The sequence below is a fragment of the Physeter macrocephalus genome, chromosome 4 (genome assembly GCF_002837175.3).
Source record: "Physeter macrocephalus isolate SW-GA chromosome 4, ASM283717v5, whole genome shotgun sequence".
Lineage (NCBI taxonomy): Eukaryota > Metazoa > Chordata > Mammalia > Artiodactyla > Physeteridae > Physeter > Physeter macrocephalus.
Window position 1 is genome coordinate 87,567,501 of NC_041217.1, and position 26,547 is coordinate 87,594,047.

At 43.0% G+C, this 26,547-nt stretch overlaps 2 protein-coding genes across 2 annotated transcripts in view; both read right to left on the reverse strand.

Moving 5' to 3' along the window:
- Positions 1-15,643, reverse strand: part of GNAI3 (G protein subunit alpha i3) — a 37,719-nt gene extending 22,076 nt beyond the window's left edge. The window contains exon 1 of the mRNA XM_007106474.4: positions 15,391-15,643. Coding sequence (XP_007106536.1) covers positions 15,391-15,508 — 118 coding nt within the window. The 5' untranslated portion in view covers positions 15,509-15,643. The remainder of the gene's footprint in view (positions 1-15,390) is intronic.
- Positions 15,644-19,848: 4,205 nt separating this feature from the next.
- Positions 19,849-21,609, reverse strand: GPR61 (G protein-coupled receptor 61). The gene has a single exon (XM_007131047.3). It carries the CDS (start codon positions 21,202-21,204, stop codon positions 19,849-19,851), a length of 1,356 nt encoding a protein of 451 aa, XP_007131109.2. The 5' UTR covers positions 21,205-21,609.
- Positions 21,610-26,547: the final 4,938 nt, after the last annotated feature.

Consider the following 26,547-nt stretch of genomic DNA (forward strand, 5'->3'; position numbering starts at 1 on the left):
TCTTTCATACTGTGTGCCATCAGGCATAATGAATTTCCTCATCTGTAAAACAGGGGTCAATAGAAGATTCTTAGAACAGTGCCTAACACATACTAGGTAATCAGTAAATGTTAACTAGCCATTATTTGTGAATGCTGTTTTCTCTGTTCCAAGTACCACCAAGTAATGTTAAGGCCCAAAGTGTTTAATTTAATAAAAACTTGTTGGATACTGATGTGGGTTCAAAACCTCAGTAGAAATGGTATAACTACTTAGCTGCTGTCTCACAATAACAATACCGTGGATAGAACCTGGATTCACACACTTAGTCAGCAACTTATAACCTAAAAGCTACAGGAAACTACATCAAAGCATTAGTCATTTTCTCTGCCCCACCCTGAAAAACAAAAACACTTTCTTCTTTAAATCTATTTTCAGCCCTAGATACTCCTGTCTGCTACCTCTTCACCCATACTTCTCACCCATCTGCACCTCTGCAGCTTTTCCTTTAAGTTTGCCCACAGGTCTCTGCACCACTACCTCATGTACTAGTAGTTATTCCAGTGGCACCTCCTTTTCCTTTTAAATACTTGTTTCTGTAGAGAAGTCATGAAACTTCTAAAAGACCAGGATTTTAACTACAGCACACCCCCTTTTCTAGAAGTCTCACAGCCCCAATATGCCACTATTTTTGGATAACCCTCTAGCCAGTGCTAGACAAACACATGCTCATAGTCTCTCTACAAGCCTGCATAATCAGATATATGGGAACATATGACTGCAATAGGCACAGACCAGCCTCTCTCCCACAGCAGATTGAAAGCTTAGTCAGTAACTTTGATTTTTCTTTCTAACTTATTTTCACCTTTCATTTACAACTCAGGCACTTAAAAAGATTTTTTTTAGTTAGGGATACCATGTAGGAACAAACTCTATGGAAGAGGAGACTTTGGTCCTAGCTCTGCCATGACTAGCTTGTGACCCTGGGCAAGTCACCTAATTTAATGCCAGTCTCCTTACACATAAAATGTGAAGGACTTTGGCTTAGATGTGCTTTATGGCTGCATTCTAATATTAGATGATTATAATTATTATAATGCTACAGGCAGACTAAATCTCTAATTCTGACACACAGAGGCTTCAAATCAAACCATGGATCCACATCTTCCTATTAAACCAACAATCCACAATACTACCACAGTACAGTGATCAGCATGTTCTTCAATTATGCACTGCTGATCAAGAAGGGACAAAGAGGGGCTTCCCTGGTGGCGCAGTGGTTGAGAGTCTGCCTGCCGATGCAGGGGACACGGGTTCGTGCCCCGGTCCGGGAAGATCCCACATGCCGCGGAGCAGCTGGGCCTGTGAGCCATGGCCGCTGAGCCTGCGCGTCCGGAGCCTGTGCTCCGCAACTGGAGAGGCCACAACAGTGAGAGGCCCGCGTACCGCAAAAAAAAAAAAAAAAAAAAAAAAGTGAATATCTTTAACTAAAGATCACAGGAGCACAGTTCCTGCTATTTCCAAAAATAAGATTATCTATTGTTCCCACTGATTCCTTTCTATTGAGGTATAAGTAGCTCAGACAATAAAAACTCAGATTAAGGTAAAAAATGACACTTCATCCAAAATGCTTTTCAAGGTACCATACTTAACACAAAAAACAGTTTCCAGCTTCCTAATTCAGTAAAAGAAATGGTTAGCAAAATTACAGATGGGAAAAATGTCACAGAGCAATCAAAAATTGTTATTCAGCCTTTAAAACACACACACACACACACACACACACACACACACACACACACATCCTGCATTGCCTGGCATTGCTAGACAATGAGACTTCAAATACAAATAAGTTTAGGAATTTATGGTCTCGTGGGAGAAGTTAGATATATTTTTCTTGTGAAATTAGCAAGTTTCCTTAACCTAAAATAACAATAATTTTTTCACCCAGCCCACTGTCACTCTAAGCATTTAAACATTTTTTTGCCTCTGCATTTAAACATTTTTGAAAATACTATTCAACTCAAACTTCAATCTTTGCTGAAGTCTCCCCCATTCCCTCTGAACACAATTAATACTCCCGCTCTGTTGGCTGGCACAGATTATTCCCTTTCAGCATCAGTCCCAGAGGTTAATTTCCAAAATCAAGTCCCAAACTGTCCTTCCCAGTCACCTTACCTCATTTTTATCTCTAGCCAGCTTTGGGTACTCAAAAATAAAATTGTTTTTTTGTCTCTCTTTCCAGCTCCTAATCTCATAAACTGTTAATGGGTTTTCTTGATTTTGATTAAAATGGTAACAAAACTCTTTCTGGTACAACCTGAAAACCCTTCCACATCTACATAATTCTCCCTCAAGGTGACTCTAACCAGATTCAACCTGATCCTACAGGTTAATGTCAAACACCACAACACTAATACTTGGTCAAATTATTTTAATTATTTGGGTTGGTGCCTGTTTAGTATTCCACTAGTCCTAAGCTCAAAAGCACACTCCTCGAAAGCACAAAACAGTGCCTTCTTTTTGTGCCTCTACCCCCAATCTAGAGCACAGTCTAGGACAGAGTAGACACATTAATAACTGTGGGATGAATGGCTTGAGTTTCTATGAGATCCAGTAGTTGCCTGATTACATTTCGCAAATGCCAGTTGCAATAGATGGAATTTTCGATATAGGCAGTTAACAGAAACAAGATTTCCATTCCTCTGCTATCTTTAGTCAGCCCCACACCCATTCCTGGTTATGCCTTCTACTCTCATCTCACAACTATACTTGACAATAAATCTGGACTCACTCACAAGCCTCCTGTTCTCCCTATTCCCCTCTAAACCTTACTCTCAAAACACAGTTCCAGCTCCCTTGTGCCCACCGTCTGCTTCAGTGAAATTAACTGCTATGATCTGTCCTGCCCACTCTGTATCCTAATACCTGAAGGAGTGCAAGAAACATTGTGAGTGCTCATTAAATATTTGTTCAGTGAATGAATGAATATCTTAATAAAAGATAGCAGTGAGTTGTGACTGGGACAAAGATAATGGGTCTCTTCTCTGAAAAAGATTTTTCTAGGAAGCAATCATATACCAATCACCAAAGAGGCTTAAAATGCATTAAGAAATTTTTGATAAAACTTAATTGATATATTAGAGTATCTGCCTGCCCATAACCCCTTCTGGAGAAATCCCTATTTCATTTGCAGGGCAGGTGGCCTACAGGATCTGGGCCATGCCCCTCTCTGTGGCTGGATAATGAGTAAATACCTGACACAGGAGTCACCCAGTACAGGCGGACAGAGGGCCTACACCCTGTGTGACCTAGCTCCAAAAAATGAGTAAGACCAGCCAGATTTTCTGAGGAATCTGCACTGGAAGATACAGAAAAAGTCATCCTAAACTACAAAGTCACAATGTGTGAAAACCTAGGTTACCATTATAGGGCTTCATGCACATCAATACCATAAAGGAAAGAATTCAGAAGAAGTTGATCTGGAGAGAAAACAGAATAGACAAATGCACACAGAGACTTAGAGATGTCATGAGAGAAGAGAATCCATACAAAAGAAGAGATAGAAAATAAGTGAGGAAAGAGACCAAGGAGACAAAAAAGAGAGGAAGAGACCAAGGAGAACAAGTAAAGACAAGAAAGTAAAAAGAGGCAGAAATAGTGAATAATGAAGACAACGAGAAAGAAAGAGAAGAAAGGCAGAGAAAATAGCCTGGCCAATGCCAGAGCTGCCTCAGTTTCTGCGGCCTGATTCTTCAGGTCTTCCTTCATTCTCATAAAACCTATCTCTATTCTAACAATAATTCCCCTCTCCAAGTCTTTGAGCTAATTTGAGTGAGTTTTCTATTCCTTGTGACCAAACAAAACAAAACAAAAACAAAAACCACCTTGAATGGAACTGGCTTTAAGTTAATTAGAATCAATTACCCCTTTTTCAGCCTTTAAAACTTTTTAAGTTGTTTCAATTAAATACTGAATACAAAAAGGGATATTTATGACGTGTGTGACAAAACAAACATCTGTGTACCTATCACCCAATATAAAAAATTAAACATTACCAGTTATCTCTGAAGTCACCTATGTGTTCCTCCCCAATATCAATTACTTTTTTTTTTTTTTTTTTTGCTGTACGTGGGCCTCTCACTGTTGTGGCCTCTCCCGTTGCGGAGCACAGGCTCCGGACACAGAGGCTCAGCGGCCATGGCCCACAGGCCCAGCCGCTCCGTGGCATGTGGGATCCTCCCGGACCGGGGCACGAACCCGTGTCCCCTGCATCGGCAGGCGGACTCTCAACCACTGCGCCACCAGGGAAGCCCTCAATTACTTTTTCATTAAATATTTCCAGAGGGTGAATATGCAATAAGGGAGGGGGAGAAATTTTTTAAACTCCCTAACAACCAAAATATGTCTGGCTTACACAGTAGTGCATCATTTATTCAGTTTCACATCTTTCATGGACATGATCCTATCATTTTACAAGCCTTATAAACCATAAAGTAGAAAGCTAATAGCCATTTTGACATTCATAAATCACCTAAGGAAAATGTTGGTTTGATTAAACGGGAAAAAAAAAAAAAGAGACAGGTCACTCAGCCAAGTAGCTCTCCTCAGAATCTTTTCACTTGAGAATATGAACAAGGTAACTCGAGTGTTGCTAAGGATCATGTGTTCTCTTCGGGCAACTGGCCAATTTAGAGGGGGAAGAGGGGTTTCTTCCTCACTTTTGTGGAATACGGAAAGAATGCTTAAGGGATCAATCACTTGTGAGCAAGAAGGGGGATCATCCTCTGGCTCCCGCAATGTTCTAATTTTGGCTTCTGGTAATTTTCCCTTTACTTCTTTGAAAGCGGAGCAACAAAATGTCACTATGGTGTTAATGCTAAATTACATGGTATGCACATATGACCTGACTGAAAACTATTTTTGAATAGGTACATTTCCTAGTAGCTCTGCCTCAAACTTTTGTGAGATAAAAATGTAAAATATACATTTAACCCACACAAATAATTCATATGTAGTGGAGATGTCCTACAAAGTTAACTGCAATGTTAAATCCATTCATCAAATTTTTACATTGAAACATATTAAAATCATATCCCTATCTAAGTCTCAAACATTGACGGCAGCACACAGCACTTTCCTACATGCCTATTTAGTTGAATGTAAGTTAATACCAACTTTAAAAATTCACCAATAACAAAATATTATAAATTCAGTTGCCTACAATTTCAACTCAGCTTCAATTCAAATTCAGTTCCACATTCCTAAGGATGCCTACAATTTCAATTTCCTTTACCATATAAATGCTCACCAATGTTGTAAGTCAAAACCCAAATGGAATTTGGAATGGCAAATGGTAGTGGAATGGCAAAAAAGGCAGGTAATAAGAGGGAGGAGAACACAAAGTCTCTAGATGGCTTCCCCAAATTATATCTATCTTTATCTTTATCTATCTATAATAAAATGTGGCTTTTTAAAAATACAGCTACTAAAAATTCAAATCAGTACTCTCCAAATCCATTGCAAACCTTTCCAGCCTTACCTCCTACACTCCTCCCGCACCAACACTTTACTCCAGGGCAAAACTATTTGCTCACTCATATTTCTGAGTCTTTGTACATACTATTCCCTCTTACTGGATGTGTTTCTCTCCAGTCTCTGCCTTAAGAGTTCCTATTTATCCCTCGAGGTCCATCTCAAATGTCACCTCCTCTGGGAGGACTTCCCTGATATGTCTCTTCCTCCTCTTCCTCCTTCCAAAACTGGCTACTCTTTCTGTAACCACATTCCATTACCAATGTTTACTTGTATATCTCCACAAATTGAACTGCTTAAAAGTTTTGTCTATTTCTCATTTATACCTCCAGGCTAGGAAAGTACCTGTGTACATATTAGACAACCAGAGATACCTAATCATAAATAAGTCAATAAATGAGCCTCCTTCTGAACACTGAAAACCAAAAAGCTTAATAAAAAGTGGCTTTGGGCTTCCCTGGTGGCGCAGTGGTTGAGAGTCCGCCTGCCGATGCAGGGGACACGGGTTCGTGCCCCGGTCCGGGAGGATCCCACATGCCGCGGAACGGCTGGGCCCATGAGCCATGGCCGCTGAGCCTGCGCGTCCGGAACTTGTGCTCCGCAACCGGAGAGGCCACAACAGTGAGAGGCCCACGTACCGCAAAAAAAAAAAAAAGTGGCTTTGACTAAATGCAATGCAGTGTCCTGGATTAGATCCCGGAGCAGAAAAAAAACATTAATGGAAAAACTACTTAAATTCAAATAAAGTGTGAAATTTAGTTAACATTAATGCACCAATATTAATCTCTTAGTACTGACAAATACACCACAGCTATGTAACACATCAACACTAAGGGAAATCAGGTGAACAGTATACAGGAACTCCATGCATTATTTTTGAGGCTTTCCTACAAATCTAAAATTATTCCAAAACAAAAAGCTTACTAAAAAACTTTTAAGTAGTCTAGAAAAAGTTGAAAGAACTACAAATACCAGTGAGAACATGAATGTGGATTTTAATTGCAACAATAACAAAAATAAAAGAATAAGAAATATACTTCTCTTCTTAGAAGTAGAGAAAGGAAGGAAATTATTTTTAATAATCTGAAATGAACCAAAATGTCAGGATTTATTAATGTTGCAAAATGGTGAAAAGATTTACATCATTAAACTGAAGTAGTTCAATTTTTATTTTCAGAAATACATAACTCAATATTGAAATAACCTGCATAGAAAAGTTAAGACTGTGCTATCATATCCCATACATCAGAACTACATTCTCTACATAAATCATTACAGTATTTATATCATTACTTCAAACAGAGCCCTGTTTTGAAGTTAATGATTCCCATGTTCTAACTGCAGGAGATAGAGGGAGAAATGTTCTATTAAAGGTATCTCATTCTAAAGCAATCCTTCTATAATTTATAGTAACTTGTAAAATATAACTTCCAAGGTCCTGGGCAAAATTCATTTCCACATTAGCTCAAGAGCAGTGACTAAAGAGGAGTTTTGCTGTTTCTCAACTGATTTTAAAATATTTTAAACTTAATGATTCTAAAATCATACTGGTAAGTTCCAAGATCATAGCATAATATACAACACTATCCATTAAATAAAAACATAAAAACTAGGGATATCAATACATGGCTAAAACAGAAATCCAAATACAATGTAACATTTTCGTTAGTTCTTAGAATTCAACGGAATACTATTTTAGTTTTCAAATCCAACTTGAAAGGATAAAGGAAATTTTGAGTATTTGACCCAGTGTAAATAGGTTGCACAATCAACTACAGGAAGATTAATTACAATATGACAAGAATCCAGCTACCTTGCTAATTTTAAAGAGGTCTGATTTAAATGGTCCCTAAATCACCAGTGTAATAACTGTTAACAGCAGGCCACATGAATAAAAGCAAGAGATACAAGAACAATTTAAACATACAAATAGTGTATATTTTAATCCTGGTGAGAGATGCCTGACATGCCAGCTGTTGATTTACATGAGCAGCTAGAAAAAATTTAGAATACTATCTACTTTTAAGTTAAGCAACAAAAACTTTTTGAGATGTAAAATACTAACATCATCCAAAAACTAAGACTTTTGTATGAATGTTAAAACATCTACCCATCCGAGAATTAGACTGATGACTATAGCAGCAAAATAGTAATGGATCAATGTATACAATAACATCTCAGCTAATCCTTAACAGTCTTAAATTTTAAGCACCTTCCAAGTCTAACTTAGAAATCAAAGGAAATTCATGTCTAAAGACTATATCCGGGAATTCCCTGGCGGTCCAGTGGTTAGGACTCCGTGCTTTCACTGCCGAGGGCCTGGGTTCAATCCCTGGTTGGGGAACTAAGATCCTGCAAGCCATGCGGCACAGCCGAAAAGAAAAAGGAAGAAAAAAAAAAAAAAGACTATACCCTCCTGAAAACTGCTTCTAAGATCACCTAGGCCATTATTCAGGTACAAGTCAAACAAATTTGGTCTTTTTGGTATCTTTTGTTTGCTTGGTTCTTATCAGATATGTTCATTTCTGTTACCACTTAATAGCAAAACATCGAAAATAGTATATTTCATTTACATACAGCATCGCACCAAAACTAGAACAGTTAAACAGTGATCCTAAGACAATGTTATTCAGTTCAAGCAGCCTGAATTACAGAAACGATATACATGATTACCAAGGAGGTAAAAGGATAGCCTGGATAGATAAAGGCCTAAAGATAACTCTAACTTGCTCAGCACTGATAAAGAATTGCACCAAAATGAAGATAATTAAAATTGGTGGAGAAATCAAATACTAGAAGAACTTCTTCATATTCTCTTGAACATTAACATATGGGTACTTTGTGAATTTATGTCTTTCAGGTTTTTAACTTCAGTTTTTAACTATGTTCCTAAACAGGTTTATTAAGTTAAACTACTTTCAATCAAACTCAAGAACAAGAGAAATAACAACACAAAAATAGCCCTCTTTATAACTTGCTAGAATATTCCATCTAGTTGATAATATTAACTTCACAGACAATGGACCCCTGAGGTCAGACCTCATTGTACAAAAAAAGGAAAATGAAGCTCAGAAATTAGGACTGCTCTCCCAGTTTTCAGTCTCTGCTCTTTGCCCTACATTACATGGTATCTCCTATTTCTGAATTGAGTTACTAGTTCAAATAGATGGGTTTTATTAGTGCTAGTCTACGGTATTCTGTTGACTACAAAACAAATTTTAAAACAAATTTCAGTAATCGGAACAAATTTAGTGTCCACTGCTCTAGACAATTCTTATGAGACCCACGTTTAAATTTTTTGGTCTTTACTGCTAATATTCTAGCTCTTGAATACTTAAAGCATCTCTTCCTCCCTATTTCCCCTGACAAGCCCCACCCCGCAATAAAACTAAACTAAACTAAACAGGAGAAGACACAGCATGGATAACTAAAAGCTATGAGCAATCTCTTTGCCAAATGTTTTTACCTACTCCCTAACAAAAACCTCTAAGCAAGGTTATTAACAAGGAGCAAAATGGTCCATTTTACCTCTTCCCTTAGCTCTGGACAATTTTCTGGTGCTCATAAAAATAACAGGGGGGAAAATTAACCGGAAAAAAAGCAGGGACAATGAAGCATAGACCCTGAACTGATTATATGCATTTAAGAAAATTAACTCCTGAATTAAAATCGAAGGTTATTAAAATCAGGTGACATTAACTATTCTGAGTTGGATGCATTGATAATGGGAGTTTAAAATCCTGTACTTACCTCAAGTTGAATTTAATTACATCTCCCAACCATACAAAATGACAATTTAATATTGAGAATTAGCAGGCATGCTCTTGTGAATTAAAGAAAAACTAAAGCAATGATATGTGTAGTTCTTCAATATTTCCATCTCATTCCATTATTTTCAACTTATATTCAGTGAGTGTCTACTAGGTGGTAGGCACTGTCATCTATTAAACATTAACTTTCTAGCCATGCCTTTTTAATTGAGAACTTGACCCACCTAGTCCCTGAAAGGGTCAGCCTTATGAAACTCATGATACCCCACAGCCCTGCCATATTCCCACCACAGATGACTAGACTGCGGTAGGCAGCTGACAAGGAAGGGCCAATCTGATATTCTTTCCCAGGAACCTGGAATGCGAATCCTGGGAACCTGAGTCAGATGACATGAAGTGCCTGAACTACCTACCAGGTTAGGCAGTGTGAGAGACAGAGGTATGAGAGTAAGTCAAAGTTGAAGACTGGGGGAAGGGGAGTAGGGGCAAAGAAGTCCTGTGAGCAGAGAAAGCTGTTCTGAAGAGGTGACTTACCAACAAAGCAGAGCAAGTGACCAGTCTACTCTAGAAGAAATGGGGGGAGGGGACATGTATTACATTCCATGTGCATGCAACCTGGTTGTATTGCATTTCTTATCTACCCTTGTCTGATACCTATGAAGGTACCTACTGTGTCCTTTCAACAAAGCTTCCTTGACTGGAAGAAGTATGAATTTCTATTCCTTTCAGGCAAAACACCTTAGCATTATCTTAAGTGCTGCAGCAGATATAAAGATAAGAAATACCTAGTTCTCTTGGCCCTCAAGGACCATATATAGTGAGGAGCTGCTAAGTATACAACTAACCATAATATATGGTAAACAGTGAGCATAAAATGTACTATGAGGTTTCAAAAAGAGGGACAGATCATATCCAATTCAGAACATCAAAAAGGTTTCATGGAGGAAAGGGAACTAAAATAGAAATAATAATAGATGGACCTTGGGATATTTTTAAAATGTATTTACTAACAAAAATAAAATGTCAGAATCCTAAGTCAGTCAACAACAAAAAAATTAATTTTACTGGCCCATGAAATACAAAAATCTGGTAACAACTGAGTCATAGAACTTGGCAACTGACTGGTTATATGGATGAGAGCAAGCCAGGAGTTAAAAAAACGAGTTCAGTTTTCAGTGTAGATGATTTTGAGAATGACAATGCCGGAACAGAAAAGTTCACAACAGGTGGATTTGGGGGAGAGAAGTGAGGAGGGGAGGCAAGTTCTGTACTGGATATATTGACTTGAGGCAAGTGTCACTGGGGGAACTGGAGAAAGAAGAGCCATCTCAAGTACAGAAAACAGTTTTCTCAAAAATTCCAAGGAAAAAACTTTTAGAGAAAAGACGTAAAAGACTTTTCACGACGTCTAGGTTTTTTCTTTTTCATTCTGAATGTTCCATTTTTGCCCAGCTACTGATTTTCCTGGTCCAAAGATGAGGGACTTTAAGGAGGTTAGGCAGTACCATGGAAGAAGAACTTGATGAAAAATATGGCTCTTCTCTCCAGAAAAACACATGTAACCACAAATTTTGCTAAAAATTTTAGAAAGTTCATGGATCTTCTGAAGCCCTAAGGGGTACACACACCCCAGGTTGTTTTTTTTTTTTTTAAAAAAGGCATGATGTGGAAGAAACTGTGAAAGAAGAGACAGGGTTCAGAAAAAAGAGGAAATATCTGTAGAGACTCATCCACTCCCTTTTCCTTTCCAAGCAACTAGAGGATGAAGCAGCTCAGCACCACCGGGGAGGGATAAAGAGCACAGTGCTTGAGGTTCTACCTAACTTCTCTAAAACAACGTACTACTTTTATCAGAGACCACTGCTCCAAAACGAAAAGACTTTTTGTAATAGTGCAAATACAGTCAACAGGCTAAAATCTTTAAAGAAACACCGTTGCAGCCCTGATTAAAAAGTTACATGTCCTGTCAAATCTACTACGTACTAAGCACCCAACTCTATGGTCATCCCTGTACTTACTACATAATTAGCATACTCAGGCAAGGTTACAATACTATAATTCCTGAAAAGGATACCACACTTTGAGACTGCAGAAGTGATGAATGCAAATAAAAGACACAAAGAATAATAAGTGCTTATAAGAAACAAACCTATTTTTGCACTGTGAATTTCTATTTTTTATGCCAGTTTCTTTTGTCCAGGCACGAGATGCATCCCCACAAGAAATCTAATAACTGTCCAGGAATCTCAAGCCAAATAAATAGCAAACATTATAAAGAATATCATCTTATGACAATATAATAGCATATTTATCAAAGGACAGTCTGATTTTCAATAACATATTCAGCCAGTAACATGCAGATATTGAAATGTAAATCAAATATAAAATATAGGGTTTAAGTGAATTAGATGATTCCAATCCTCTGCATGCAACTTAATTCTGCCATACCACTACGCAAAATCCTAAAGAACAAAGCATTAACCTCATTTTGTATAACAATGTTTTCTCGATTTGCTAAGGGGAACTATCAAGAAATGGATAGATAGAGATAGCACAGGACTAGATCATTCAATAACTTACAAAACTAAATGATAATGTCTAATTCCTTTTACCACAAAACAGTTATATTAAAATTCCTTGAAGATCTTCGAAAAGGGTACATTAATATTTGAAAAATAATCAAATATCTGTCTGAAACACCCTTGAAAAAAGTAGCTAAAATGATAAGTTTTCCAAATATCATTGTAATGACAGAAGTCACCAATTAGTGAATATTTATCTGCTAAGTATTTTACATACATTATCTCATTTGATCTTCTGAAATAAGCATCACATCCCCACTTTATATATGTGAAAATTAAGACTCATATGTTTAAGTTACATGCTCTGGGTCTCACAGCTAGTAAATGGAGGTGGGAATTGAATTCAGTTTTATGAGACTCCAAAAGCAGTACTATTATGCATTATCCCAGTGATTCCCAACTTTGGTCACATCATGTCGCATGCTGAAAATGGTAATACTTGTAAAGCTTACTGAGGTAAGCTGGAGGGACTTGGTGAAAATAATACATATTTTCTTTATATTATAAAATTATGACATGAAAAATAAAATACAAAATATTACAGATGATATTAAATACTAGTTGGTATAAACCTTCCAAAGCAATATTTTCAATTGCCAAATTCAGAGTTTACTGATGGAATCATACCAAAAATGTTCAAATATCATTCCAACTGCTGTAAAATTTTGAAAAGTTAATCATAAAAATTTTATGATTTAAAAATCATAAAATCATAAAAATGATTTAAAATTTCAAAACCATAAAACATTTGCAAACAGCACACTGTATGCCTTCCTATGCACTACACTCTGGTTAGGAAGCCCTGCATAACATAATTTTGTTTTTCTGTAGAATATTATGATTAAACACTAATTTGGTATATCAAGAGCTTCCCATAACACACCTAAAAGAAATTTAAACCAAAGGTAACCAAAGAATTATAATACTGCATTCTTCCTTAACTAATCTGAATTTCTATAGTACCTTTAATCTGTAACATTCATTTTGATATAATAATAACAATGATGGCTAATATTCATTACACTAATATTTTGTGCCAGACTGTGTTCTACTTCACATTATTATCATATTTAATCCTCAGAGCAATCCTATGAAGTACCTCTGTTTTCTCCATTTTAAAGATGAGGAAACTGAGGCAGAGAGAAATTGAGTAAACAACCTTCCAAGGTTATAGTTGGTAATTGGAAATTAGAATTTGAAACAGTCTGACTTCAGAGCCTATGTTGTTAATCACTATGCTAAATTACATCCCCGCAAGGAAGGAAATACAGTAATATTTAAAGAACACCTATTATGTGCCAGGAAACCCAAAAGTAAGTAAATAGATCTCAACTTAGACCAAGTTTGATAGTTTTACAGGGATGAAGTAAAAATAACTTGCATGTACACCAAAGGAGGTATTCTACAGCAAAAAGAAAATTATTTGTATACAGTGATGGGTGCATTTGGCTTACAGAAATAGCAAGGAAGATAAATTTAATTTCATAAGTGTGTTATGTTATGGTTCAAGCAAGAACATCTCTCTCTGCCACCTGTTTGAATTTGTTGATTTAACTTGCTCAAGAATATAAAAAAATCTTACTTAAAACAATGAAATTGATGAAAAGTAAAAGCAAATGTTTTTACTTACTGCTTTTGAAGTTCCCTAAGTGATCATGTGTTTAATTTTGTTTTTAATTAAATGCACTATTTATAAAGTCCTGTATCACAATAGGCTAATGTCCTGAGGGGATCTCTAATGATGAATGTAAATCAAAATAACCACAGAAGATGAAAATACACCTTTACTTTCATAACTAATCGATCAATAGAGACAATGCTAATGCCTTGAGTATTATGGTTTATATCAAACATCTGAAAGGCCCCAAGGAGCAATGTCCAACATTAGCTGGCACATGCTGGTTAACAGTATATATTTAAGAAGCACCTGCTATGTACCAGGGACCACACTCATTCACAAATGATACTGTTATATGGAGAGTGGCAGTCTGGAATTTCAATTTTATTTCATATGTTCTGTAAGATCGGGTATTCAAACTGAAAGCTCAAGCGCCAATGCATAACTTTCCCTCTTTATCCAAAAAGCTGTTACCAGGGCTTCTGCAATCTACAAACCATCAAACATGTTAACATGAAAAGACTACCATGGCCACCCAGAACACCCTGGAGTACAAAATAAACCCTGGGTTATGGTGGTGCATTGTGTCCTCTGGAGCTTTACACCATAAAAATTTGGCACTTCTCCTAAAGCAACTTCTTTTTCCCAAAAATCACTTGTTTTAAAAAGTAAAGTTTTAAAAAGTAAAGTTCTATTGCTTACAGAAACCATTACTCTTATTTAGTCTTCCCTAACAGATCCCTAGAAAACACTAAAGGTGAAGAAATGTAGCTTGATCTTTTGGTAAGCTGATGCCAGGGTACTTTATGTGATTTACTGAGCATCTAGAAACCAGTCTCTCAAAAATTGTAAAATTAACCATGCTGAGTAAAATGCATCTGACTGTACATAAAAGCTACTTAAAACAAATGTCAGGTAAAATAAAAGTAATTCCTGAAGCCAATATTTTTAAAAAATAAATAAATAAATAAGAGCTCACCAGAAATCTGTCACTGTCACACCTTTTACAGTAAATATGTCCAATATTTACCTTATCCTAAGATAACTGCAGTCCCACTGTACACATCATCCCTAGCAACTATTCAGCAACTCCCACTGTGTAATCTATTATCATCACATCTTATGCCACAAACCTCAGACCAGCAAGTCCTTAAATCTCCTCAGCTCACACAACCTCCCACTTCATAAAAACAAGGAAAGAAGTTATAAAACCTTAAGAGAATAAAAATAATAGAAAAAGGTGGATAAGTACACACAGCTTCTGCACCCAAACTCTTTTCCTTTATACCTGAGAACTTGTCATTTATCTCAACCACACACCTTCCTGTTCCTGGATAAGCCAGAATTCCTCCACCTTACCGATAGTTCAAAATGCCCACTCTCTAATAAATGACAAGGTCCTAAGTGACCACTCTGTCCCTGCCCCCCTCTCTATTTATATTAATTATTCAAGCCTCCTAACTCTAACCTGTCATAAAGTACCACCACGCTCCAATCGCACAAGCTATTATACAAGCCCAACACACTCTCCCATCCTCGCTACCAACTCACTCCAACTCCTCCCTTGCAAAACCTTCCCTAACATCAGCTCTTCCTTTATGAACTTTTCCCATATTCCTAATACAGTCTCAATGTCCTACTGGACCACACTTCCAAGCTCTCTTCGCTGAATCCAATTCCAGCATGGAGGCACACCCTCCAGCCTAATTCCTACCACCCCAAAACCCCACCCCCTCATCACGCCCTCCGGCCTCAGCCACCAACCCCCCATACCGCGCCCCACGTCCGTCACGCCCTCCAGATTCTTCGGGGTCCTCTCCTCCCGCCCGGCCTGACTCCCCGCCCAGGACTCCCAAGTGCCTGGGCCCTCGGGAACACCCCGCCAGCCCCGCCCCCAGCCCCTCACCGAGTAGCAGCAGCTTCACTTCTTTGGCCGCTTTCTCCCCATCCTCCCGCAAGTTGCGGTCGATCATCTTGCTTCGCTCCACCGCCGCCTTGTCTTCGGCGCTCAAAGTGCAGCCCATGGCGGCGGAGGGAAAGGGGACCAGGCCCGGGCTCACTCACACACCGCGAAGACTGCGGCTGGGCCGGCGGACACAGCGTCTACTGTTGGGCGGCGGCCCTCTCCGTCAGCTCCCTGAGCGCCCAGAGGAACCGGATATCCGGCGTTTTACGACACTTCCGGCAACGCCCGCGGCCGTTACTTCTCGGCCCTGTCTAGCAAGGGTAAGGGAGGAACAACTGGGAGCGGGAGAGCGAAGAGAGGAACGAGCAGGTCAAGTGGCCGTTCCGTGGTGTAGGGCTACCCTGTCGAGCTCGCTGGGCGCCGCTCGACCTTAGTCCCCTTTCACCTTTTCGGCAGCCTTATTTGGATAAGTGTGGAAAAACCAGGGACTGGCTTCTCCGGCTCAAAACACCGTCCCGAGGTCACACAGGCGGCTTCAGATTGACGTGGGGGATGGGAATTCCCAAATAAAAGGCCGCAGCCCACACGGAAATCTCTGCTGGGAATTTCTCACTGGCCAGAAAACCCAGTTGGACTCTGGCTGTGGAGATCCGGGGCCTCTGCCCAAGTGTAGGACACCTTCTCGGCCGGAGTTGTCTCAGCCAGATCTATAGGATAAGAATTACAGAGTCTGGGCCCTGGCCACGCTCCACATCTGAAATTAGTAAGACCGACCATGCCTGGGACTTTATCAATCCCTTTCTGCCCTCTCCTCTGGCCCACCGCCTCCTGCTCTCAAAATGTACCCAGTGAACTTGAGAGTTGCCCAGCTACTACGTTGGTAAAGGGTCACTTGAAATCGCTAACAGATCTTACTTTACTTGAAAGGTAAGAGTGTAGTTTCTCCATAAAATTTCCATGCTGTCTTTCCCCAACATAAGCCAGTTTTAGCGCTCACATATCGTCCTGCGTTAAGGGCTTAGGACTTCTACCAGGATTAGTCAACCAAAGCTCCACACCCTAAAACAAACCAGTGCCTCCTGTGAATCTCCTATTAAAATTACCTGTTGTACCACATGAAAAGGGAAGTTCTGGTAAAATTTGCCTCTCAGCCATAGCATCACCTGAAAGTTGATAAATCCCCTATAAAAGCCCCAGACTGATAGTCTTTTTACTCATAATCCTGGATACTACGGTGAAAGTAGCCCTAAATTACCTTTACTTCCAAATAGCCCCACAAATACTCTCACCATATATTCTAGGGAGGGGAACTCTTGTAGCCCCCAAAACCTTTCCCTACGATTAAATATTATCTCCCCAATAGAACCTAAACCTTAGAATATACGGTCCAAACAGAAAGGTCTATATGGTGATTGATGATCATTAGAGGAATTTCTTGAGAGCCACCTTAAACAGCCTCATCCACCATAATTTATTATTGCCAGTTCTTCAAAGTTCGAAGTCTCCTACTCTTTTCCAAGTGACCGTTAGAATAAAAGGGACTGCTTTCCCATAATCAATACTTATGGGGGAAAAGGGCAAGAGGAAAGGGAAGAAAAGCCAATATTTATTGAGTACCTATTTGCCAGGTATGGCTAGGTGCTTCCATGTGTCATCTCTTTTATTCCTCACAACAACCCTGTGAGGTAGGTTAATATTATCCCCATTTTTACAGATGAGGAAATAGGCTCAGAGAAATTAAGCATCTTTCCCAAGTTCACACAGTGAGTAAGTAGATCTGACTCCAAATTCACTCCTTTTCTACCATGCTACTATAAGATGTTACCTGGGAGACCTGACAACAGAAGGTTTTCATCTAGGATTGAGAGTTACCCCAACACCACCAGGGTGCGGGAAAAAAATAACTTGAGAGCACGGTTTTCTCAACCTGTTGATTTCTTCAGTGGATTTAGAGGTCAGATTTTGTCCAGGAATGGCTTTCACAGCTAAGAATTACATATGGAACTTTACCAAGTGATCCTGGTGATTAGAAAACCCCTGGAAGGTGGTCATGACAAATTGTTGGGAAAGTTCTCAGCATACTAGAAGAGAAAATTTTATTTCCTTCATGATCCACTCCGGGAAAAATAAATGGCAAATGAACCAGCATATGTCAAATTCTGTAATAAACACCAGTGAGATCACAGTGTCAGGAAACTTCAGCCTGAATTAGCCATATTCTTGTACTTAAGATTTTCCCCTTTGATGTATGTGAAGGAAGAGTTGGAGGGCAAAGTCAAACAAAAAGGCAAAATAAGTTAACAAAATGGCTGCCAGGCAGTGTTTAATGTCCCCCCCCCCACTCCCGCCCTCCCCACCTGCACTCATCTTTCCTAGCTCCACTGGACTCACACTGCCACCTGCTGGCAATGTTTAGGGTCGGCTAGCTCATCAATGGTGTTCGGAAAAAGTTTTCCCCCCAAATAGGAATGAGATTCCTCCCTTATGAATTTATCTTTAAAAGGAGGAGAGAGAGGAGGAGAACATGCATTTCAATCGCAAAAGACTCTCCTCGGTGTATATATTATCTAAGGGATTTCCTCAATGTAGTAAGCACTGGACTAGAGTAAGTCTAGTGGTAGGAAGACAGAAACCTGGAAAATTTCCTAGATCTGAGGAGGAGAAGCTGCCCAGTTTCATATAATAAATTATTTTCTTCAACTAGAGTTTCATCTACAGCCCCCAGACTTTTCAATCTGCAGGAAGCCTCCATATAGGCATCTTGCTGCAATAGGCTGAACTCTCAGAAGTTAGAACCATGAACATATTCCTCAATATATTTCTCTTAACACATTCCATAGTGCTTTACCATATGTAAATGCTCTGTCAAAATACAAGGTACCTGATCAAATTAGACTGTGAACTCCTTGAATGCAGTGACTCCAAATCCTCTGTGTGAGTCCCAGATAATAGGGTATTCAACTATCATGCACTGAGTTGAACTGAAGGAGTCAATGTTGATATCAGCATAACTTTTTATAATAAAAATTATTTATTAACTGTTCAGAGGGGAAACTATCCCACTCCCACCAAACCATCTTCCTCTTTGATGCTCAGTTAAGCCAGGAATTTGTTCAAATACAGATCACACCACCATGTGGTCCTGCCTCAACTCTCTAATGTGACCTGATTGAATAGAGGGAAGTGGACGGACGGGTAGTCCCATATGGGTGTCCTGTCCAGTTTGCGATTATTCCCCCTCCCTTGAATATACCACCACCAAGACCACCCAACACAGTTCCTACAGTCTCAGTCAGTGAACAGCTGAGCCCAACTCCCGTGCCCCCTCTCCAACCCAGGGCTGCAGATGGGAGAGAGATTTAAGTCTTTGTCACTGAAGCTAATTTTGAGAGCGATGAATGGGAGTAGGGAGGCATTTAATGAACCATGGAAACCCCACCTTTCCCATTCCCAACCTTAGTCTCTTGTACCCGATTGTCCAGAGGGCTGGCGATGGGTCACTGCCATGAGGAGAGAGATCAGGGAGGCCAGCCCTGGAAAAAAAAGATTTACAGTATTATTGGTCTGGGTTATTACAGGCCTCTCTGTATCCAACCACCTTAGCGATTCAAGTGCTAACCCCCACCTTTAGCCATCCAACCCCCAGGCTTTCCACTTCTTCATCCTAAAAGACAAAGAGAAAAACCATCCTGCTTTATTCTTGCCTCTGCTAAGATCAAGCCCCAAACTTGATCTCCCATGTCCAAAAGAGAAACTGAAAAATACAACAGAACCGCTGTTCCTGGAGGATGGGAGAGAGAGAGAGCTGCAGTCAGCTTTCCTCTCTTCTACTCTGTGTGCCCTGATTGCTATTTCCCCTTGCTTGGCCAAACTCAAGAAAGGAATATACCCAGCTGGTCCTCTCACTTTAAGGAAACCTCAGGTTTAAAACTAGAAAAAAAAATCTATTAACTCAAAGGAAACACTTGGCTGTAATTTAGTTGTTTTTAAACCTAGCAAGGAAATGAGAAGACATGGGTCATTTTCTTACCTTGCTTGAGTGCAATTTATGCCCTGGACAATTACACTGAAAAATGAAAGATTCTAAAGGGTCACCAGAATAACTCCAAGCCTGGTCTGCTGCCCTATATCTTCCAACTCCTACCCTTAGAGTTTCCCTGCTTCCTGAGTCATGGAAAGTTCATTGGTTGAGAGGCATCATCTCACCTTCTTGACCCTTTACTCTCGTCACCATCACACCAGGTTCCCTCCCCCAGTAGTCAAGGCTCACAGCCATGTCCAAGGCTTTTGCCACATATCCATCCAGTTGGCTCTGTTCCTGACCCAGAAAACACTAAGCGAAAGCTGTGTGCAGAGACCCCCAGCCCCAGCTAGCTGGGAAAAGGTGATCCCACAAGGAGTTCCTTGCGGTCATAACCGGCCCCCAGCCCCATCTCCCTCCAAGTGTCCAGCAGCCCATCAGGACTCCAGTCGTGGTGAGGGGTTAGGACGGAGGTAGCTGTCCGACATGATGATGTCGCTGGTGAGTTGTTGCTCCAGGAACTCAGAGGTCTCCTCAGCTATCTGGCCGGGGATTCGAAAGTCAACAGCAGGTGGCTCCTGCTTGGGGCTGGGTATAGGTCGGGAAACCCAGGACTCCGTGGGACAGCCAGTGCCCTGAAGAAACTGCAGGAAGTTCTCCTCAATGGAGCCCTCCCGGCTAGGCAGCCTCAGCTCCTCCTCCGGCGCCTGCTTGAAGAAGCAGACAAACTGCTTGCTGAGCTCCCCCCGGATCTGCCGATTGAGACATCCATAGAAGAAAGGGTTGGAAGTGAAGCAGAAGTAGCCAATCCAAGTCACCACATTCTCCACCTGCCCAGTCAAAATGGGCTGAGCACTCAGGGCGACGTAGAGGTGAAAAGAAAAGTAGGGCAACCAACAGAGCAGGAACTGTCCCCCTACAGCCAGGAGGACCACTGCTGCCTTCCCTCCCCCAAACGTCCGGTGCGGGGTGGTCTGGGGGGCCCCCGAGCTGGTGACCATGGTGGAGCGGCTGCTGAGAGACTCGGAGCGTTGCCGGGGGGTCTCCATCCACGTGGGCAGCGGTCCGTGCTGCATGGCAGCCACTCGGGCTACTCGGAACATGCTGCAGTAGACCACTAGGATGAGGAGCAGGGGCAACAAGAAGTAAAGGACAGCAAAGACCACCACAAAAAGCTGGCAGTAGGCACTGTGGCTCCATTGGAGTGAGCAGCCTGGGGGAACACTGGGAGCTCCCTCCTCCAGGGAGACCCTTCCCAACACTGGCACAGAAGCCATGGCCAAGGCCTTTACCCACACACCCACCAGAACAGAGGCCACCAGCCCCAGCGTCATGCGCACCTCGTAGCGCATGGGATGGACCACATAATAGTAGCGCTCCACGTTGATGGCCGACACCGAGAGAATGGCCAGGCTAACAAAGCATATGCTCAGGAACAAGTAGAGGCGGCAGGCAACCTCCCCAAAGAGGTCATGGTCAAAGAGGGCGGAGCTGGAGATCATGGCCAGGGGCATGAGGGTCAGGGCAGCCAGCAGGTCCACCAGGCAGAGGTGGAAGACAAAGACAAATTTTCGAAGGGCGGGTGTCTTGGCGATAACAGCCATCACAGCAGCATTGCCAGCCACAGCGGTCAAGTCCAGCAGGAGCATGAAGAAGAGGGCCACAGATTCTGAAGCCACGTCCCGCAGCCCTACCTCCGGGACCCCACTGGCAGTAGAGGGACCTGGGGTTTGAGGGACCCTCCCCAGAGTGGAAGAGTTCCCTGATGACGGGGGGATGGGGGAGGACTCCATGGGGCCGAAAGAGGACACCCAGGGCACCTCCTGTCACAGGCCCATCCCCCATCCTAGTCCAGTGACCCTGGGATGGCGAGCCCAGGCCCAGGCTTCCCAATTTTGTGTGTGCGGGTTGGGGTGGGGAGAGAGCGCCTCCTGCTGGAGCCTCTCGGGCAGGCTCTTGCCAGCCCTCAAGGCCGGGGACTGAGGGCTCAGGAGGCAGCTCCGGGTCCACCTTGGTGACTGCAAGGAAGCAGGAGCATGAGAGATGCGGGAGCCTCACCCACTCAACACTCCGTCTTCTGAGTGGTCTCCAGCTCCTTTCCTCTCTTCTCCACACCCTTCTCCCCTTTCAAGGACTGTTATCCAGGGACTCTAAATCCTCTGTCTCCCTTTCCCAGGGTCCTGCTGAGCTCTGGGATAGTGCCCCAGTTTTAAGGTTGTTTATGCAAATTTCCTGATTTCTTGTCTCCTCAGAATGGCAGGAGCTGTTGGGGAGGAGGAGGAGCACGAGATCTGGTTTCCAGTCCTAGGTCTGGGAACTACTAACTCTTCTGAACTTCAGTTTCCTCATAAAGGCATCTGTAAAATGAAGGGAATAATACCTACTTCACAACTGTTTGGAAGATGCTGCAGGATTTATTAATAAAAATGCTAATAATAAGCAGTAACATGTCTATGGTGCTTTCCACATACCAGGCCCTGTTCTAAGCACTCTACATATATTAACTCATTTTAATCCTTATGCAACCCTATGAGGTATATGTTATTCTTATCCCCATTTTGCAATTAATAAAACTGGGGCTTGCAGAGATAAAGTAACTTACCAAAGGTCACACAGCTAGTAGGTAGCAAGATTCAGGTACGCACCTGGGAGGCCTGGATCCAGGGCCAGTACTCCAGCCCACTGTGCCATATTGTGTTTGATGGTGCCCTCCACAGTGGCTGCAACATAATAGACATTCAGTAAATAGTTGTTGAATTTGAACCGTCTCTAAAAATGTCTCTCACCACTAGACAGAGATTACCTGAAAGGGGGAAGGACTGTGCATTAGTGTGCTCAGACATCACCATCCCCAAGACAAAACGCTGCTACTTTGAGAGTGTTGAGAAGGACCAGAGAAAACAAAACATCCCAGGTGGAGGGAAACTGGGAGCTCAGCTCATCCAGCCTCCACTGCTCCCAAAGCCAGAAGGGCGTAAGTCATATGAAAGCTGCCCTTCTCCACCCACTCATTAACTTCCCAAGGTCACTGTTCCCCCACAGGTAGGAGAGGAGCTGCTCCTAACCTCCCACTTCCCAGGGCCCTGGATCTTGGGTCATTGGAGCGGATCATCACAGGACCCCTGGCCAAAACCCTCCTGTTCCTGGACTGTTACCACAGTCCCAGAACAAGGAGGGAGGAGTAGACATCTGTGTAAGAGGTATGGAGGGGTGGAGGTGGGTGAGCATAAAGCAGAGAGGAAAACTGGAAGAAACTGGCAAGGGGCAGAGTCTGAGTGTTCAGTGTCTCTCATTTCTCCTGCTCAAAGCTGTTTAACGTGTCTCATTATCCATGCTGAGTTTGCACAGAATTGAAATAAGTTGCTCAATGTACAGTTGACCCTTGAACAACATGAGTTTGAATTGTAGGAGTCCACTTAACATGCAGATTTTTTTCAGTAGTAAATACTACAGTACTACAGGATCCCATCAGCAATAGGTTGAATCTGCAGATGTGGAACTGCAGATTCAGAAGAACTGCAAGACAGAAGGCTAACTATAGATTATACCTGGATTTTCCACTGCTCAACAGGTCAGCGCCACTAACCCTCAAATTGTTCAAGGGTCAGCTATAATTTTAATTTTTTTTTATTTCCATATGCCATTCTTGAAGTCCAGATTTCCTCAACAGAGTGTACTAAGGTATCAAAATTAGAGGCAAACCGTGGACATGCCAAGTCTGATGGGCTTTCTGCAGACAAGCCAGAAGTTTCCTGGGTCAGTTTCCTCATCTGTAAAATGGGAGGTTTGAACTGGACAACCTCTAAGTTTCCCATATATGACAACATTTGCTGGCTCAGGGAGTTCCTGAGCTATGGAGGGCCTGGTGGCTGCTCAGTTAAAAACCCATCATTTCTCTGACTGCAGTAAAGGGGCCCACTTGGGGCAAACGGGTCCTCTTGCCCCTCCATTGCTACAGCCTTACAATCACCCTTGGTTTTTGGCGTTACCACCAACCTTGCACTGATTTAACTTCTAGCATGCCATGCATGCGATAGGTGCTCAGTACAATTTTGTGACCTGAATCAAACTCAAATTGATCAGTTGAATCTCTGCCCCCTAGGACATGCTCCAAGAACACTCAGTCCATCAGTTGTGTGCCAGCCAGGGGCCTGTCTTCTGGAACGAGTAACTCAGGCTCCTGGACTTGAGGCAGCCCTAACTTTGGACAACTACCTAGAGACGTGCCTCTTCCCGGGGATAAGAGACAGCACATGTCACATAGCCACTGGGTCTGCAGAGAAGGTGAAGAGAGGGCCCAGAAGTACAGACCCTTCTCATAAGACAATCTGCCAGAAAAAAATGTGGAACGAAACACCAGGGGAGGAAACATTGCCCCTTACTCTCTATGCCATGACTCCCGCATTCCTTCTACCTGGGAGTGGGGCCCAGAAGACGTGACTCTGAGGCTCTGGAAGCTAAAGGAGTCAAGGCCCACCATGTCTGCATGGACATCAAGTGTCTGCCAGCAGGGCTCACCCAGGTTCCCAGACTGCGGGAAGCAGACATGGTTTCCACGTGGAGATGGAGGGATGCTGTGCAGCCATGATGGAGCCCTAGGCAAGAAGGCATTGGACATTTCTCTTTTTCACCCCCTCAGCCTTGCCAGTATCTCTGCACTGACCCCTAAATTCCAGTATTCCCATTTACCTCCTAACAGAAGAGCCAATATACCTGCTCCCCAGCACTTCCTCGCTGATGGACCAGGGTAAAGCCTGAGAGGGCTGTGGTAACGGTTTCACAGGGGAAGCCCAGGGAGCCTCACTCCATTCCTAGCTCATATCATCATGCCTTCTCGGACACTCTTGTCCTCCCTCTGCTCCCTTCCAGCAACCCTTCCCTCACCTCTAGGACTTCTCAGTACCTGGAAGGCTTTGCCACCCTAGGAGCTGGGGTCTGGGCCTCTAGCAGGAGTATGGTCAAGTTACAAACAGCCGTGTCTCAAGATGCAAGATGTACATAAGTGCCCAGCCCAAGGCCACAGAGGTGTTGGGATTCACATACACCTGTTTCTTAGATACAGAGCCTCCATCCCAAGGACCTGAGACTGGCCTCCCTTCAGACAACAGCGTGCCCCTCCTAAGCCAGGAAAGATTTTCAGGGGGCTGCAGCACCTCTCCCCAGGAGAGTTGCCCATGCCCAGGACACAGAGTTGCCCGTCGGCCTGGATGCCAAAGGATTCATTCCTAGGATGAAGGGGACCCATTTCTATGACACAGAGCAAGATAGATGAGGAACACTGTCTGCCTGCAGGATGTGGGTACTCCTGCTGGCAGCAGCAGATTAACCCCCATCTCTAGGCTTCAGAGATGCCCACACCCCAATATTGCCTTCGGGATACCTGGGGGCCCATCCCCTGACAAAACTGCCCACTGTAAGGTAGGATGGGCTGTACCCTTCTGTACAGTACCTCAGCATTCACCACCAGGCCTGGGTCTGGCCCCTATTCCTGGCCTAGTCGGCAACTCCTACCTTTGCTGAGCAGCTCCCGGCTCCCATGTGATAGCTCCTCTCAGCTGATGCTTCTCCAAGGCTGCTGAAGCCTGAACCACTGCAGTGATCAGTGAGAGGCAGCCGGCAGAGCAGGATGCGCTGAGAGCTTCTGGGTCCTAATGGCCTCCTGCTTCCCACCCAGCCCCTTGGAGCCACTTCTGGAGCCAGGAGCCAGGCATCAGTGCCCCCAGGCAAGGCTCCCAGGAGTGGGCCCAGCCCCTCCCCCTCCTCTCAGGCTTCTGGAGTGGTAACTCAAAAGCCTGTTGGGATCAGGTGATGGCAGGCGGGGGAGACCCTCCTGGCCAGACTGATGACATAAAAAGAGCACTCAGAGTCAGAAAATCCAGGTTTAAGGCCTGGCTCTGACAGTTACTAACTGTGTGACCTTGGGCAAGTCACTTGCCATTTCTGGCCTTAGTTTCTTATCTGTTCAAAAAGAATATAGGACAGATGATCCCTGAAGGTTCCTGACAGCCCTGCCATTGCCTGGTTCTGTGACATCAGAACCAAGGTGCTTTTGTAGCAGGCCAGTCAGTGCAGACACAGGGCACTAGGGTCAGGTCTGGCAGGGGCCGTGGCTCGAGGGCGTGGCCCAAGGTTTGGCTCCTTTGGAAGCTGCCGCATGTATAGAGAGGACAGGTTCAGGAGTGGCTGTTGGGCTTGAAGAGGAGCTAAGGGCCTTGTCCTAACCCTGCACTTGCCCCTCAAAAAGTGCCTTCCGATTGTCTTCTTAGATTGTATGTCTATGTGGTGTGGGGCTGAGAGAGCTGGTGGAGATGGGGGAATCCAACATCCTCATAAGCCACCTTGTGGTACCAGCACAGCACTGCTCCCTGAAGGCAGAGTGGGAGGCAGGTACTCAGGAAGGCTCTGATTGGTCTGGATCTGTGGGATCTGCGGGACTGAGCAGAGCTGGGGAACATTATCGGCAGAAGGTCCAAGGCCAGGTGATGAGCCTTTGGAGGTGAGATGAAGGGGCATGGCTTCCCACCAACTATGAAGAAAACAGCTCCCCCAGGATTAGGACTGACACCCAAGGATAGGATCCTAACATTGTAGAGCTGTAAGACATCCTACAGGCCAAGGCATCCATATTTGTGAGGCCCAGAGAGGTGAAGAGATTGCCCGAAGTCACGCATGGCAGAGCCATGAGCCTAGACAAGGAATTCAGGCATGATATCTACTCCAGAGCCCTCTTCCCTGAGACTCACCTATACGGGAACTCCCTCTGTCTCTAAAAGGGAAGAAAGGGAATTCTGGAATTGTTTACCAGACCCAACCCAAAGAGCCATAAGAACAATGAATCACCCAGGAAACTCAGAGGGGGCAAGGTGGCTGCCCCAGGTCAACAACAAAGAGTCCACTGACCAGCCCAGACGCGACCCTGTGATCTCCAGTATCCCAGCCACCCTTTCTTGAGCTCTTACGAGTGCCAGCCCCTTTACATACGAGACCTTCAATCCTCACACCAGTTCTATGAGGCAGCCATTACTCACCTTATTTTACAGATGGGGAAATGGGTACCCCGGGTGAAGTGACTTTGCCCAGGTCACATAGCTAGTAAATACCAGAGCCAATATTTGAACCCAGGTTTGTTTGAAGCC

Excerpts from the sequence above, each read along its gene's own strand:
- GPR61 (XM_007131047.3), bottom strand. The coding sequence starts at position 21,204 with ATGGAGTCCTCCCCCATCCCCCCGTCATCAGGGAACTCTTCCACTCTG.